Here is a 16,720-nt window from a genome sequence, read left to right as displayed (position 1 = left end):
ACATACTTTAACATTTGTGAGTACTTTCACCTTAGTACTCGGGTGTGGATGTGAGTACTTCATCACTTCAAGTCATTAACTTCATCCTCACATTTCACCCACATGTTAAAATTGTTAAGGGTTTGGGGGATTAATGGTTTAATATAAAGGCATTTTGTTCCCACACGCACGCACGCACGCGCGCACGCTCTCATGTTGACACTGGCGCACGCGCTCGTGCTCTCGCGCACACTGCTGCAGGTAGTAGCTCCTCCCCCTCCATTCTGCCGTTTTAAACACAATAACCGCCGCTTCTCCGGAGCTCCGGACACGCTGCCTCCAGGACAGCCTGGATATGTTCTTCACCTCCGGCGAACAGCTCACAGGTGAGCCGCTTGCAGACGTCCATGTTGCCGTTTTTCTGTCTGCGTTTGTGCTTTGATGATGTCGGTGGATTTGAACGTAGCCACCGTTACTCTCATTCACCGGCGTTAGCTAATACTACGTTGTCGGTACCAGTTTCAAACAGGCTCCGTAGTGAACGACAAGCTAACGTGTCGTAAAGATCCAGACGGATTCGGCGGTTTTGTGCTTTTGGCTGAGCTAGGACGGAGAATGTTCGGCTAAAACAGGTCGGTGATGCTGTGTTGTCCTCATTGTTCTCCGTGAAGTTTGCTGGAAGTGATGTAATGTAGCCCCGGTGCGTTTAATGTGAAGCGAGCTCTGCGCCGGACTCCCTTCAAAAAAACATCCATTTAAATGCTACGTTTTTTTTTGTTTTTTTTTAATCAGCAACCGGTCATATAGCTGGAGGTAATTTGGCCTTTTGTGTTCTGATTAATTTGGCATGCAGTTAACACATCAGTCATAATTCAGTTTTAATGAAAACTCAACTGCTGTTACTTGCTTCTGGAGATCTTCGCGTTTCGGAGGAGGTGAATAACGGGAGTCGAAGTGATGGCGAAGCAGCTTTTAAAAAGGACGTGTTTTCTTTCTACATAAGAGATGTGCTGTGGATCTAACTCATGCCGATGTGAAGAGTGGTTCATGTGGGTTTCGAAGAGCAATTGAAAAAATATTCTCCGGCTCGTCTACGTTGATATTTAAGCAAAGAAACTTTAAACTGTTACATTTGAGAACGGAATATGGTGTGGCGTTTAGGGGGCAGGGTGAGAACGTATAACGGAGCTAGTTGCGATGGAATCCGCTCTTGGTTAGCTCATTATGTCAGAGGGTCGCTGGCGGATCATCGGCGGGTGCAGTAACTTCATGCACAGCTCAGTTCACGTTGATGATATGACTTGTTGAGCTCATTTCCCACAATCCGTCAGACATTCCTGCGTGCAGACTGAAGCGGCTCCGACTCAGACTTGGTCACTAATAATTGTCAGTTCTAACGTTTCAGCTTGAGTCTGAATGACAAAACCAGCAGACGGCTCTAAGATGGAGTAAAACAACCTGTGGGTCTGGTTGCAGTCGTGCACTGCAGGCTTTCAGATGAATGAACCTGCGTCACCTCTCGGGGAAGTTTTGCTGGAAGTGATGCGCCACAGAGGAGATGTGAGCTGTGCAGAAATGTGGAGGTTTGCGCTGTGCTGGCTGAGTGTGTGTGCAGCCGCCGAGCTTTAAATTAAAGGGACATTATTCAGCAGTATTCATGGGAAAATAATGTGTTGAAAGAACGGGAGGAGGAGCTCCTCCCAGTCTGGATGATTTACTGTTTATTCACTCAACTGGTGGAATGTGGGGGAGTAAAAATTAGAACAATGCATTCACAACAGGGGATGTGATGGAGGGAAACAATCTGCTTTCACAAACTGGAAAAAGTTTGGGGATTAAGTCTTTGAAGTAGTTCTAAGTTGAAATGAAATGAGAGCAGATCTTTCCGTGCTTTAGGTCTGTGGGTCGGTCGAAGGCCCCATGAAAGCCCGAACATGTGATCTGTGTCTGGACGGTGAGATCTGTGCGTCTTTGCATTTACATCATCTGCTGTTAAAACAGAATGTTTCTGTGTGAATAAGTGAGAACTTATCTGAATCCATCCCAGAGCGAGCTCTTAAAGACTTCACTGGCTGCTCTTTGGTTTTTACTTTTCTGTTTGTGTCCATGTTGACAGAGCTAGCTGTTTCCCCCTGCTCCCAGTCTTTATGCTAAGCTAGGCTAACCACATCCTGACTCCAGCTCTGGACTGAACACACAAACATCTCACTCTCTGGATGCTGTCATGAATTGAATACGTCAGTATTATTGATAACACTATTGAGGAAAATGCTGTGATAATTATCGTAATATCAATTTCATCCCTTCTGCCGAAAACCATGACTTTCTTCAGTTTCTCCTGGAAGTCGTTGAGAGTTTCTAATTATGTACACAATCTGATATCAGCTTTGAGGATATTTCTTTCTTCCTGAATTATTATTCTAATTATGTTTCACTCTCTTCTGAAATGTGATCAATCAGGAAAATGATCGGTGTGTTCACTGATAATGAAAGTGATCGTTAGCTGCAGCCCGGTCAGAGTTCACCCTAATTACTCACCACAATGCCTCAGTCCACAAACTTTATGAGGCCTGTTTTTCTAGAGGGCCTGTTAATGTAACAATGCTGTGAGAGAGGAATGCTGGGAAACGAACGGCGGGCAGCAGAGGTCAGAGGTCAGCGTGCTCCTCGGACTCAGACTGTCTGCAGGTGGACGGCTGCTCTGCTGGGATCCAGACAGTCATCGTCACGGGGTCACGGGGTCAGGCTCCGGTGGATGGAGGTGTTAATTAAAGTCAGATCGACATCGAACGGCGATCTGAAGATAACGGATCGAGCTGTGACGATCTGCTGGTGTGAAGGTGTCTTTTTAGTAGATATGAGTCATAAAAATCACATGATTGATCAGGAAAACAACCGATAATGAAGAAGCCCTTGGTTTGGAAATAGATTTAAGATGAATTTTAAGTTTTGAATCTTTATGTTAAACCTCTGTTCGGCCTCCTCCTGCTCTCATGACCTCCACCACTGTCTGAATTCAACATGTGGTTCATTATTTGGGGTCCAGGCAGCGACGCTCACTCTTGTTTGTTCCTGTTATTTTTGTTCTTGAAGCACAAACTCACTGCAAGTGTCACGTTAAAAATCTCTCAACGTTTTTCTCTCTTCTGCATCTGCTTTTCTGATCTTAAAATGTCAAATTTAGTCATTTTTCGTGATCTGCCTGGACCCTGATCATCGCCGCCTGTGGCTGTATTTACTGATTTGTTTCTGTTAAACGCTGCCTGTTAACCGGCTGTCACCACCAAGCTGCTGCTGCTGCACCGCGGATCGAGTTATTATTTTATGATCGTGGCATCTCTGACAAAATCAGCATAAATCCAGGTTAATGACAGCAGCTGTTATCACGATGAAAGATGTCATCTGAAAGCATCTGCTCCCACAGTTTCAAAGGGGATTGAGAGCAACTTATTTCATTCTTACTCAAACGCTGAAGTGTTGAAAAAGTGAAATTATTTTGAAAAGTCCATGGATGGAATAAGTCTCTGTTGGATATTTTCTGAGTGTCTGTTATCAGTTTTGAGGATAAAAGTTCAGATTTTCACAAAGCACAACATTTTTTTTTTCAAGCAAAATGTCAAGTTTGTTGGTTTTAGCTTCTTAAATGTGAGGATTTCTATCTTGTCTTTGTGGGAGTAAACTGAATCTCTGGGTTTTGGACACTTATACCAGGCATTGTTCGCTCTTTCCTGACATAGTTAAGAAAATATTGGATGCTTGCTGCGTCAGTCGGTGTGATGTTTGCTCTGTGTGTTGATGATGTGATTTCAAGCTGCTGTGTGAATGTTAGAGACGCTTCCTCACCTCATTCTGTCTCTGCTTCAGTGTAAGATTCATCAGAAGCAGGTTTCCCCTTCTGTCTCCTCCATCTTTGTTAGTTTGGAGTAAAACAGCAGTCGCAGCTTTGAGCCCCGAGTTCAGAGCAGAACTGAAGTGTCCTTGACTGAAACAGTGCAGAGACGTCGACTCGTCTGAGAGTCTCGGAGGGAGACGACAAGAAGCTAATTCCTCCTTTCACTGGGTGGAATTAAGTGATTGAAGTGCTCCACATTCCCAAATTCTCCGGGTTATTTTGGTGCTGTTGCAGCTCTGAAGGACGGCTGTATATTCATGAGCTCTCCTTTTAGTCATTAGGCCCCAAATCTTCCCCCAGACTGACTGCCAACGAGGTCAGCAGCAAGACGAGCGTCAGTTCCTGCGCCCAGAAAGCATCTTAGAAAATATCTGACTTAGTGATTCTCTCCAGAGTTTGGTAGAAAAAAGGGAGACGCACAGATTTAACTCGCGCTGCGTCCTCAGGAAACACCCTTCAATAAAAAGTTTTTGGCTTTAAGTGCAGGCGGCAGAGAATCCCTGATGACGTCTATTCTTAGTCTCATTTTCTCCTCAACTTCCTCCTCTAACGTCTCTTTCTGGGATCATCAAACCATCCTGGCCTCAGATTATCGACCGCTTTCGCTCTCATTTCATTCCCAGAGATATCGATGTTAGTATGGTGGAATAAACAGATGTTCAGTTGAAGCTGTCAGTTGGTGTTATAACCTAAAGGCCTCTTGTGTGATCTGAAGATCTGCTTCACGGTCAGTGCTGCTGGTTGTTTTCATGAAGTTTGATGTCTGATGGAGTTCACTGCAGACTGTTCACGGTTGGATGTGAGTCAGAGTGTAATTAGCCGCATGATCAGTGTGTGTTTCCCTTTGAGAATGTGGGTTGTGATGCGGACTCATCGTATTTCTACTGTTTTGTTGCGATTGAACCTTACTGCCACCTACTGGCTTTGAAGACGTTTGGCATTCATCCCACCGGGGCCAAACGCTTCTTCCTCGGCTTAATGAAAATCTGGCCAGTAGTTTTTCTGCAGTCCTGCTGACAAACAGACAGAGAAACCAGTCAGAAAACGGAACATCCTGAACAGATTAAATCTGTTCGATGAGTTACGACCTCCTCCTGACCACTTGGTGTCGCTGTTGTCTCGAGTTTGATCTGTTTTCATATTGTCAAACTTTGAAGTCAGTGAACCCTCCTGACAGGCCAGACTGAGTCAAATCAATACGCCGACTGACCGACTGTCTGTCTGTCTGTCTGTCTGTTTGTCTGTCTGTCTGTCTGTCTGTCTGTCTGTCCCTTTATCTCTGCCTCTCCATGTCCCTGTTGGCTTCATCCCAGTGTTCCCAGAGTATCCAGTCTCCTGGCAGCCCTGCAGAGGGGCTGCAGGGAGCCGGCACTGAGCCAGCCTGGCGAATTAGAGGTGATTATAGCACTGTGTGTGTGTGTGTGTGTGTGTGTGTGTGTGTGTGTGTTGCTGCTGTAAAGCCTCTGCGACAGACTGGCGTTTTGTTATATAACCAATTTTACACCAAATCAGCCTCAGTGCTCACCAGGAGAGGAAACGACCTCTAACCAGCCCAACTAATCCGGACTCTCTGATTGGCTAGTGTGCTGTCCAGGTACAAAGACGTCACCTGGGTCTCCTTTCAGTCTCTGCTCTCCCTCATTTGTCACATATGATGTTGTTTTAAAGGTGAGGGAATGACTTGTGTGTCTGTGCAGGCGGCTGCAGCTCCAGGCTCAGCGTATTGGTTTATTAGTGCTGTTTACATCCAAGGTAGACAGTAATCAATCAACTGATCAGTCAATCAACAGAAAAATAGTGGATCAAATAACCGTTCCCCACTTCGAGCTAATGTTGTCCTCTGTTTGGATTTTCAGCTTCTCTTTCATATTTTAAGGTTTCAGGCTGTTGGTTGGCTGACGTCACCTTCAGTCTGCATTCAGCATTTTCACTGTTTTCTGCTTTGATGTAGACCAATCAATCAATCAATCAATAATCAAGAAAAAAATAGTTAGTGGCAGCCAAATTTTTAAAGCACTCAGCTTTAGGGATCGTCATGAAATGATAAGAAATCACTGAAGTTCATGTTAAGCCTAATACTGGTGTTAGACCGTGTCTTCTTTGCTGCAGAGGAAATAAAGTTTCTGTTTATGAACGCCACTGCAGCATCTTTCTCCTCCTCCTCCTCCTCCTCCTCCTCCTCCTCCTCCTCCTCCTCAGCTATAGGCCAGGCTAAAAGAAACCAGTGCAGTCCCAACTACAGAAAGACAGGTGAAGCTAGCTGCTAGCATGTCACACGTCTACAACAACTAGCACAGTCATTTTAGAGCGAACCACTCTCATTTCTGTCATTATCAGATATTTGAAAAATTCCCAAATATCGATGCCAGTATCAGGCTCAAGAATCTCGTCTCAGTCAGGCTGTAGTTGACAAACGTTCTGTGTAACATAATTCACCAGGTACAATGAAACGTCTGTGAATGTCTGACTGAAAGGAGGCGTTCAGAGGATTCAGCCGTGGCCTTTTCTTTTATTGGTAACAGCAGCGTATTGAAGTGTTTTTGTGTCAGCCTGACAGGCGCTGATGAAGCTGTGGACAGTGGCGTTGTTGAGCTCCAGCAGCATCATGCAGATGTTTCTCCATGCACAGCTTTCATTGTGTTCCTCCTGATGCACAGTCTGCTCCACAGATCAACAGCTGGCTGCTTTGCACCCACAAAGGCAGAGAGGAAGAAGGCCGCAAGCCCGTGAACATGGATGCAAACGCTGCAGGATTTAAAGTACTTTAAGGCTTTGGAAATGTTTTACGAGGAGCTCGACGTGTTTGTTAGAGCTCAAAGATTCGTGCAGAGCTTTGGCCTGAAACACTGAATGTAAGCAGAGCAGAGCGCGAGGTTTTCCCTGCACTTCGACGTTTTATTTAACTGAGAGACTCGTTGCCAGTTTGATGGAATCTGTTGCAGTAATAATACATGAAACAGATTTTATTTTTATCAGGAGGCAATAGTCAGATCTCAGTCCAGGATGTTTGTGCTTCATGTCGTTCGGTGTGAATGTCACCGGGGTTTGATCCAGGTCCGTTTCTCTAATCTTAGAGGCTGCAGAAGCTCCAAACTGCCTCTCGCTTATTCTTCATTTTACACTTCTTTCCCTTTGAGTTAACATTTGACTGGTGTTGATTGGACCTTGGGACCGTAATGTGTTTCTGGAGGATATTAAAAGCTTTAGAACGAGAGTTTTCCTCCTCACTGCTGTGACATGATAGCGGCTGGAAACAGCTTCTCCATGGTTCATAAATGTCATCAAGGCGTTCTGCCTCCATTAAGCTTCTCTCAAAGCTTTTCACACCAGGCGGCCAAACTCACCAAACGATGGATGTTTCTCCTAATAGCTGAGTGAGGAAGAGATACACGAGGAGTTAAAGGATGTGCACGTCTGAGTTTTCACTGTAATCCCACCAACGCTGGACTAATGCTCAGCAGCTGAAATGTTCTCAAACAGGCGAGAACCTTCACAAACGTCTCTGCGTCTGTGGTTTTTGTCTGTGAGTCGTCTTCAGCCTCAGCTCAGTTTTAGTCTTAATTATCACCGTGTATAAAAGTCATTTTATTGAGGACGTAAGTTCTGTTCTCAGTCTTGACGTGGTCTTCAGAAGCTCAGTCATGGTGCTGCCAGTAGTACTGATGCCTGGTCTGGCCTGGCCTGGCCTGGTCTCTGATAGTAGCCCCCTTCCTGTTGGTGGTTGCCACTTCCTGCTGTTAAAGGCTGATTGATAAACAAACAACAAACTAACATATTAAAAGTAAAATCCAGAGAGAGCAGAGGACGACGACTCCTCTGTGAGCAGCGTGATGTTTACCTCCCACACGCACACGCGCGCACACACACACACACACACACACACACACACACACACAGACGGTCTAATCCTGTGCAGACAGACAGAGTCTGATCAGGCTAATCCCTCCTCACCTCCCTCTGCTCTGACCGGCAGTTTACCTCTCTCCCACTGGCTACATAACACGCACACGCACACACACACACACACACACACTGTACTTTCTTACTTCCTGTGTTCCTGTCATTCACTGACTTCTGGAGGCTGTTGATCCATTTCTGAACATACTGTATTTATTTTCTGTGGAGCTGAAGTGAGGTGACGTCTGAGTGTGAACATAAAAAGTTCTGAAAGGTTTAAAGTCAGTTTTTGCAGAGCTGAGACAGTTTGACTGTTGTGAAGGTTTGCTGAGCATCATGGGAGTTCTGACACGTGTGGTCAAAGGTACAGCTTTGAGCTGTGTGTTCAGATTTCATTTTAATGATTTGAAGCATAAAGATTTAATTTTAATATTGTTAAATTGTTTTCATGGTTCAGATGTTTTTAACGTGAACCTGATGAGATCTGCTCCTGCTCTGAGCTCGACTTTACTGCCTGAGTCAGACTCGTGATGATGGTAATGTCAGCTAAATACTCTGTGTGTGTGTGTGTGTGGGTGTGTGGGTGTGTGTGTGTGTGTGTGTGTGTGTGTGTGTGTGTGTGTGTGTGTGTGTGTGTGTTGTTGTTGTTGTTGTCGTCCTGTCAGCTGATCCCTCCTGTAGTAAACAAGTGCTCCCTGTAGTGACACACTGCTGATCTTAGAGCGCGCACACACACACACACACACACACACACACACACGTGCAGCACATTACAGTAGCTGAAGTACCTTTTTGAATCCTTTGTGTACTGATGAAGTTATTGCTTTATCTTATTGTAAACTTTCAGTTTAACTACATCACTGATTCCAGACCTGCGAGGAAACAGAATGTGATCATTTGCTCGTGTTTGTTGACGTCGGCTCAACACAGTGATGCCTGACCTCTTCCATCTCGGGTTCATTGGTTATATGATCAATAATGGTGCCCAAACTTTGACCACATTTACAGTCTCATGCAGGAGTCCTGATCTCCTCCTGATACAGACAGGCAGGAAACAGATCGTGATCATAGACTCTGTTCTCTTAAAATGAGCCTTTCAGCTGTAACTGTACAAAACATTATCGCCTGCTGTGTCTGATGAAGTCATCCTGGTCCTTCACTGATTTCTACCTTTGGTTAACTCTGGACTTTATTAACGTTGTCCTCAGTGTAGAGACGTTTGGAGCTGATCCAATGATCGAGATCGATCAGTGAACTATAAAGTCTCAAGAGAACACAATCGGCCAGTTAATCAATAATGAAACTAATGGCTGCAGCATTTGTGTTTGTTCATTTGAGATCAGGTGTTTGTCTGCAGCAGATGTTCTGCACTGATCTCATGAAAACCACTGACTTTTTTTGGTTGACAAGTCAAACAGATGATTAACTCAGACAGACTTTGTTTATCAGCTCGTTCATCCTGTCACGGTCTGTGTTTTCACGTTTAATGTGTGTGTTTGGTGTGAATTATCAGCGCTCGTCGTCAGTGTGGACGATGAAACCCCAGACAGACAGAGAGGGAGGTCCAGGCTGCAGTGTGAGGAACAGGAGGGCTTCCTCCAGTCATTATACCGTCTGCACAAGCCTTAAATTATCTCAGCATACGGTCTCAGAAAAGATTTAAAGCCTTAAATCCAGTTATTACAGGTCCTGCTTGTTACTGAGTAATGTTGGGTTTCAGACTCTTCACATTCTTCCTCTTCAGCTTCAGTCAGCAGTCAGAAACACGCAGGACGAGTATTCGACGGCTTCAGTTTGTTTTTGGGTTTTAGACGAATGTCAGTCACAGGTACAGGTGAGCGGCTCGTCCGTCGTGGTCGCAGCAGGCCGGTGAGTATGACTGTTGTTGTACTGATGGAGTCGGTGCTGAAGTGGACGTTAGACTGAATTTATCAGGACAGCAGGGAAACACGGAGGAAGCGTTTGTGTTTGTATCAACAGCAAATCAAAAGAGCAGATCAGAACACAGGAAGGCCACGTTCATGAGTGTGTGTGTGTGAAGCTGCTCATCGTCTTTGTCCATCCTCCTCTGTAGATCCGTCCTGAGCGGCTGCCGCTGTGACCTCTGACCTGTGACCCCGCTGTTGGTTCTGGCTGTGGAGGTGATGAAGAAGAGGATGAGGTGTGGTCACGGTTCAGCTGTGTGTTGACGTGTGAAAGGAGGGCAAAGATCGTCGCGCCTGCAGCACACGGACGGGGATGAGTCCTTGAAAGTCTTGGAATATAAGGCAGAGAACCTTGAATTTTCTTTATGCCAAGATTGAAGGAATACCGAACCTTTTTGAAGTCCTTTGTTTAAACTTTGTTTTCACTCCAGAAGCTGATTAGTTTTCTTCACTTTAAATTTTGGAGCAGAGTTACCTGCTTCCTTTCTTTGGGAGTTTTCGTCATGTTCTGATTTCCATCCTCCTCTCGGCTGGAGGAAATGGCTCCTTCGATACGAGAACGCTCAACAGGAAGTTGACTCCTGCAGGCCGCGAGGAGAGAACGCGAGAGCGAGGAATATGTCGTGGAAGAGGAACTACTTTGCGTCGGGCAGTGGCGGAGGAGGCGGCGGTGTCAGCAGCAGCGGCGGCGCTGGTGGCAGCAGCAGTGGAGTTGGTGGTGGGATGCAGGGAATCTTGACGCCTCGCACCATGACATCCATCGCTCCCAGTAAAGGGCTGAGCAACGAGCCAGGACAGAACAGCTGCTTCCTGAACAGCGCCCTGCAGGTACACACACACACACACACACACACACACTGTAAACACTGCTGTTCCACCTGCACCTGCTGTGTGTGTGTGTGTGTGTGTGTGTGTGTGTGTGAATGCTGACTTTTGTTGTCTAAAATGATTGCCAACTGTCTTAATGATCATTTAATTGTTTGATATCTTTGGTTTTGGACTGTTGGACATTTTCATTATAGTCTAACATCTTATAGCCGAAGCGCTGATCAATTAATTAAAAACTGAGGTTCACCTGCAGAGCTGCAGCCCGTCACGAGTCTCCTGTTTCACCTGCGAGACTCCTGTTTGTTTCAGTTCATCTGTGGTGTTCAAACATCAGATTTCCACGAGGTCAGAAGAATAAAGTGAGATGCACCTCTTCAAAGATTAAACCAAGCCATTTATTCAGCTAAAGTAACTGAAATGTGAACGTGAGATGTGAACGTCCATAGTGTCAGAAATATAGCGTGTAAACATGGTGTGTCTAAGGAAAAACTACGGGTGCCCGGAGGGAGAGAAAGAGAGAGAGCAACAGAGTGTAGATTAATAATGTGGGACCACGGGAGTTGCAGGAAGGAGCCGATCACCAAACATCCCACGAAGAAGCTGCTAACACAGACAGTGCTGAGCAGCTAACACGCCGTCACTCCTCTGTGTTTTGGTCATTTTGGGGCTCGGTTTGTGAAGCTTCCAGCCCGCCATGCTGGTGCTGTTCACGTTGGTGCAGCTGGAAGGAAGTGCAGAGATTTGACGGGAGGTTTGTCCACTGATGGCTGGAATCATCTGCTTTTATAGGACGGCGCTAATGCTAACACGCTGAACTAAGAGGAATAGACGTTTTTCCTGCTAAATATCAACATGTTAGCGTTTTGCTGTTTGTGTGCTGAGGTTAGCATTTAGCTTAAAGCACCACTGTGTCGAAGAACGCTGACTGCTTGTGTTGCACCGCAGCACTACGGCAGGATGACGCCGACAGAAGACTGGAGCCTCACAAAGCTCTTAACCTGCAGTTCCACCTCAGTGCCGTTGAGCCAGTCAGCCAGTCGATGCTGTGGCTGGTGAACCGCAGTCAGACAGATGCCTCCACCATCCATCGCACGCTCACACATAATGACCGGTTTGATAACCTCCTCTGTAGCTGTGTGAGCCTGTAATGAGCCTGTGCAGCTCCAGGAGGTGATCAGCCTCAACGCCTCCCAGGCTGCACATTACACTCATTTATGACTCATCAGCTTTTTGAGGAGGAGCAGGGGAGGTGTATTGTCTGCCTCCGTCAGCCTCAACAATACGAGCTAAGACGGTGTGAGGAATGGAGTGTGTGAGAGCAGTAATCACCGCTGCCGTTCGTTTAAACGGAGGCTGACTCATGAACCTGGAGGGTGGGGCCGACGGTTCAGGCTGCAGAAATGACAGACTGGGCTGAGGAGGAAACACTCATTACGTGGTTTAACTGAAGCTTACAGCCACAGAGACTTACTGTGAGCTCAGCAGCTCCTGGATCAGCAACATTACACACAGCCTGAGGTCAGAGGTCGCCGCTCACAGACGGACCTGTTTATGGGTGAAGCTAACAGACACCGCTGCGTCTCCTGTCATCAGAAAACCTCGCACACTGTTTCAAGACATCATCCTGAAGTGTGAGCTTGATTTTACACATCAGCGTGTGTCCCAGGTGTTCCAGGACCGTAAAAACACTCTTTGTGCTCGTACTGTTGTCCTTCAATGTACTGAATCAGTCACAGAGTCTCTCCTGCAGTGTGTCTCTGTGTGTCACACCAGCCGACACGGTCACAACGGCTACACACACAGACATCCTCCTCAGTAACAGATTTATGCATGAAAAGACTCAAACTGGAGTAAAAATGTGAGCACTTCATATGGAGTAAACTTCTAAACTTCTTATTAAAATACAAAATCTCATTTTGTGGGTCGAATTCTGAGTTTCTGGAAACTTATACTGACACATCTTTTTAAAACCCCCCCGAGCTCAGTGCACTGTGAACTCGCACACTTCCTCGTGATTCCTCTTCACCGGCCAGCTGTAAGACCTCACCAGCCGGACCCCCCCCCCAGCCCCCCCAGCTGCCCTTTAGCCCTCCGTCCGTCCGCCCTGACTCGACACTGCTGCCTAACGTCAGACCGAAGTGATCAAAAGGATGACGATCCCGCGGGCGGCTGAGCCGAGCGAGGCGGAGGCGGCGCGGCGGCCGGCCGGAGGAGTCGTCAGGACGTCGGAGGCTCAGCAGCTCTGACATGTGACAAAGACAAAGTGAAGAGGAAGAACATCACGGTAACAAGCAGCTGAGGCCTTCAGTTCAGCTGTTCACATACCTTCATCCTCCTCCTCCTCCCTGCTGCTCAGGACATCTAACTTTCTAAGAAACAGCATCCGCCTGTCTGCGTCAGCCACCTCATCCACTTTACTTAATCCGACACTTCAGTTAATAACAAATTACTTTCTCTTTCATCATGGAGCTGCGACGCCGTTTGGTGTCATCACATCTAAGACGGGTCACGCTGTTACATCAGCCCTCATCAGGACGCAGCGACGCAGGTTTAACACATTAATCATGAAAACACTGAAATGTAATCTGTTCAAATCCTCCGTCAGCTTTTAGGTTCTCCTTCCCTCTGCGCTGAAATTGCTTTGAGGTCGTTGTTATGAAAACCAAAATATTGTTTCTGGAGACATCGTACGTGGCGGTCACGTGTCTGAACCACAGACGTCACGTCAGCGTCACGCTCATGTGAAGACAGCGTTCTCTCTGTATTCATCAAATCTGTCTTTTCTCAAAGCATCGAGCAGCAGAAGTTTTCCTTTGATGTCTTTGAGTGCTCCTGATGTGCGTCTCCATATGACTGACACATCAGTCATTCATATTTTTTGGACTTTGTGTATTTTGACTGCTTGATGTTGATCTCTTACTAATCAGCGTTCCCTCCTCATCATCCTGTCGGCTCTGATAAAGTCTGAGAGGCGAGAGGAATGATTAGAAACCGTCAAACGATTCCACTTGTGCTGAACGTTTGTTACCTGACCGACCTGCTGAACGCTGCTCCTGCAGGAACAAAGCAACATATTGGACCCGGTGGGGGGGACAGGAAGGAGAAAACAAACACACCCAAAGTGCTGACTCTGCAGTATGCTTCACACCTCAGAGCTTTCATTCCAGCACACCTTCTGTTTGCTCTGTGATTAAATCTGTTGAAATCCTGAAGAGAAGCTTTTTAAAAACCTTTAGCTGCTTTTTACTGTTTAAACTCTGTTTGTGCTTTGGCCTCCATTCATAGCTTTTTATTGTTTCTCTCTTTTTAACCCCGACAAGCCGACAGGCCAAAACTCAAAGAGATAAATCAGAGAAAAGCATCAGATCCTCTCACTGGAGAAACTAGAACCAGCAAATGTTTGAGTTTTGCTTGAAAGCTGATGATTGAGGCTCATAGAAAGAGCTGCTGGTTCACTTTGTGTGGACGGATTCATCAGCTGATCATCAGGTTCACGCAGTGGATGATCGACAGCAGCAGCCTCCATGACTCTGACCTCCAGACCAGCTCTGTCAAAACCCTCCTCATAAATAAAGTGATGAAGAAATTCCTTCATGTCTGGATTCCAGCGGCTCAGCAGGAGAGGAGACTCCCACAGTCTGGATCTCTGCACCCCCTGCAACGCTTCAGTATCAAATCACAAAATATCACGTTTCAGATTTTTAATCAGACTGATTTGGGAGAAGTCGATACCGTAGACGTGCTGGTGTAATTCACACTGGCTTTTTATGAACAAACAAAAAAAAAAAGTCATTGGACAGTTTTGGTGATGTCATCCTACGTCAGCGGCGATACCTGGACCCACAGAGGAAAACCAAATTCACGTGATTGACAGCAGCTCCGCCTGCGCTGTGCTGAACCTGCTGCGTTATTCTCTGATGGCTCATCAATAACTGATAACGAGCATCGTTAGTCCAGACGGGACCTCGAAGGTCACGAGTAACGACAGACGGTGAGAAAGAAGAGCGAAGACTCCTGTTTTATAGTCTGACACTGGCTCGGGCTGAGACCCTCCTTTTCAGGCGGTCTCTGTGCGGCTGTGGAGTCTGAACCGTGGTCTGATCGACGGCTTTCAGCCTAAATGAACCTCTCTGAGCAGCAGAACGACCGTCAGCTCACACAGGAGAGCAGCGTTTCAGCTCTCATTGGTCTGCCTCGTCCTCTGGTCCAGGTCGTGTTCGTTTACTTCACTGTGTGATTATTGTTTCACACTGAAGATGTGATGTAGTCGTAGGTTCGTACTTCGGCCGAGACGATCACCAAACATGTTGTGACGTTTGTTCCCTCCGACACATCCGACATCATCTTCTCTCTCTTTCCCCTTTTTGTCGTCTTGTCATAAACACACACAGAACTTACTGTAACCTCTTTTCCTTCTGGCGGACACACACACACACACACACACACACACACACACACACACACACACACACACACACTCTAAACATCACTCTCACTTTGACACACTCCATCTATCTCACACACTCGTCTTCGTCACGCAGGAGTCCAGATGGTTTCCTGAAGCAGATGGAGAGAGTGAAGAACACAGTTTGACACGCTCACACACACACACACACACACACACACACACTTCCATGTCTTTCTCACACAGCTTTACTTGTGTTTTCGACACAGTCTGCCTCACACACACTTCTGTTAGTCCTCAGGTACCTAAACTTGCTCTCTGATTGGCCAGGTGTGGTCTCAGGTCAGTGGTGGCCGTGCTGACAGGTGATTGGCTGGTAGCCGTGCTGATGTAAACACGTCACATTGAGCCTTTTAGTGGAGTCACAGCAGCAGGACGAAGCAGCCGCTGCAACACACACATACACACACACACACACACACGCTAATTCTCAGGAAGCTCATCTGGATTTTTTAGGGTTTTAATGTGTTTGGAATCTTAAACTTTGAGTCCAGTTTTCAGCTTTCGTCTCCTCACGTCTTCCTGCAGATGAGAAGACTCTGAAGCACTGACTTGAGGACAGAAAGGGTTTTTCACTCTTCGGGTTTATATCGACGGGAAAGTCTTTATTTCCTGCTCTCTGTCTGCTGAGATTTGGGGATCAGATCCTGGCAGGTGGAGGTGATTTACTGCCGAAGAACGTTACATCTTTTTTGTTTTGGTGCATCAGGGGAGGATCAGGGATGGAAATCAATATTCAGTTTTTATGGAGGGGTTGTGAGGTTTATATTGTGACGCACATCATCCTGCTGGCCTGACTTTTATTTTATTGAAGTCTGAATGGAATTTCTGATCCAGCTCCTTTTTAACCATGATCTTCACGTCATTACACCTTCCTCCTCCTCCTCCTCCTCCTCCTCCTTATTTGGTGGTGTTTCTTATTTCCTCTGTTCACTGATTTCCTTCCTCTGTCTGTCTCTCAGGTTCTGTGGCATCTCGATATCTTCCGCCGTAGTTTCCGTCAGCTGACCACTCATAAGTGTATGGAGGACTCGTGCATTTTCTGTGCTCTGAAGGTGAGAATCAGTCCGACTGATGTCTGCAGCTGACCCTGGACCAGCTTCCTCGTCTAACCGTGCTCTCTGTCTGTGTTTTCTTGTTCTTCAGAGCATCTTCGCTCAGTTTCAGTACAGCAGTGAGAAAGTTTTACCGTCCGACGCTCTTCGCAGCGCGCTCGCCAAAACCTTCCAGGACGAGCAGAGGTTTCAGCTCGGCATCATGGACGACGCCGCAGAGTGCTTCGTAAGACGACACACACGCAGTACACACATCACCGTGAAAACATTCAGTTACATGAAGTATTTAAACGTTACTGAGAAAAGATGAAAGATTCTCGTTGGTTGTGATGATCCTTTGTGCTTCTGCAGGAAAACATCCTGATGAGGATTCACTTCCACATCGCAGATGAGACCAAAGAGGACATCTGCACAGCCAGACACTGCATCCCTCACCAGAAGTTCGCCATGACGCTCTTCGAACAGGTGAGACAGAGAGGTGGTGTGAGCCAGTCTTAAAGCAAGTCAGGGGCCCGTGTGAGCGTTGCTTTCTGTAATTATTCCTCCTGTTCACACTGGGCCTTGTTGTTCATGCTCATAATGTGATTAATGTGATATGTGTGGAAGAACCTGAGAGATCGCTTCTTCAAAGGAAGGAGTCGTGACCCAGACGGACACGAAGCAGTCCTCCTTAAAATGA

At 46.5% G+C, this 16,720-nt stretch overlaps 1 protein-coding gene across 5 annotated transcripts in view; it reads left to right on the top strand.

Moving 5' to 3' along the window:
- Window positions 1–256: 256 nt before the first annotated feature.
- The window catches only part of usp54a (ubiquitin specific peptidase 54a), a 36,081-nt gene continuing 19,617 nt past the window's right edge, over window positions 257–16,720 (top strand). For 4 of the 5 annotated variants that reach the window (XM_076742679.1, XM_076742681.1, XM_076742678.1 and 1 more), the window contains exons 1-5: window positions 257–365; window positions 9,843–10,521; window positions 15,949–16,041; window positions 16,133–16,267; window positions 16,393–16,506. In XM_076742679.1, the coding sequence (XP_076598794.1) occupies window positions 10,312–10,521; window positions 15,949–16,041; window positions 16,133–16,267; window positions 16,393–16,506 (552 nt within the window). In that variant the 5' untranslated portion in view covers window positions 257–365; window positions 9,843–10,311. Of the gene's footprint in view, window positions 366–427; window positions 612–9,842; window positions 10,522–15,948; window positions 16,042–16,132; window positions 16,268–16,392; window positions 16,507–16,720 lie in introns of those variants that run through there. The other variant, XM_076742677.1, reaches the window with a different exon arrangement.

Source organism: Chaetodon auriga, chromosome 11 (assembly GCF_051107435.1).
Source record: "Chaetodon auriga isolate fChaAug3 chromosome 11, fChaAug3.hap1, whole genome shotgun sequence".
Taxonomy (NCBI): domain Eukaryota; kingdom Metazoa; phylum Chordata; class Actinopteri; order Chaetodontiformes; family Chaetodontidae; genus Chaetodon; species Chaetodon auriga.
Note: the sequence above shows the minus strand (reverse complement) of the source record. Positions and strands in the feature narration are given on the sequence as shown.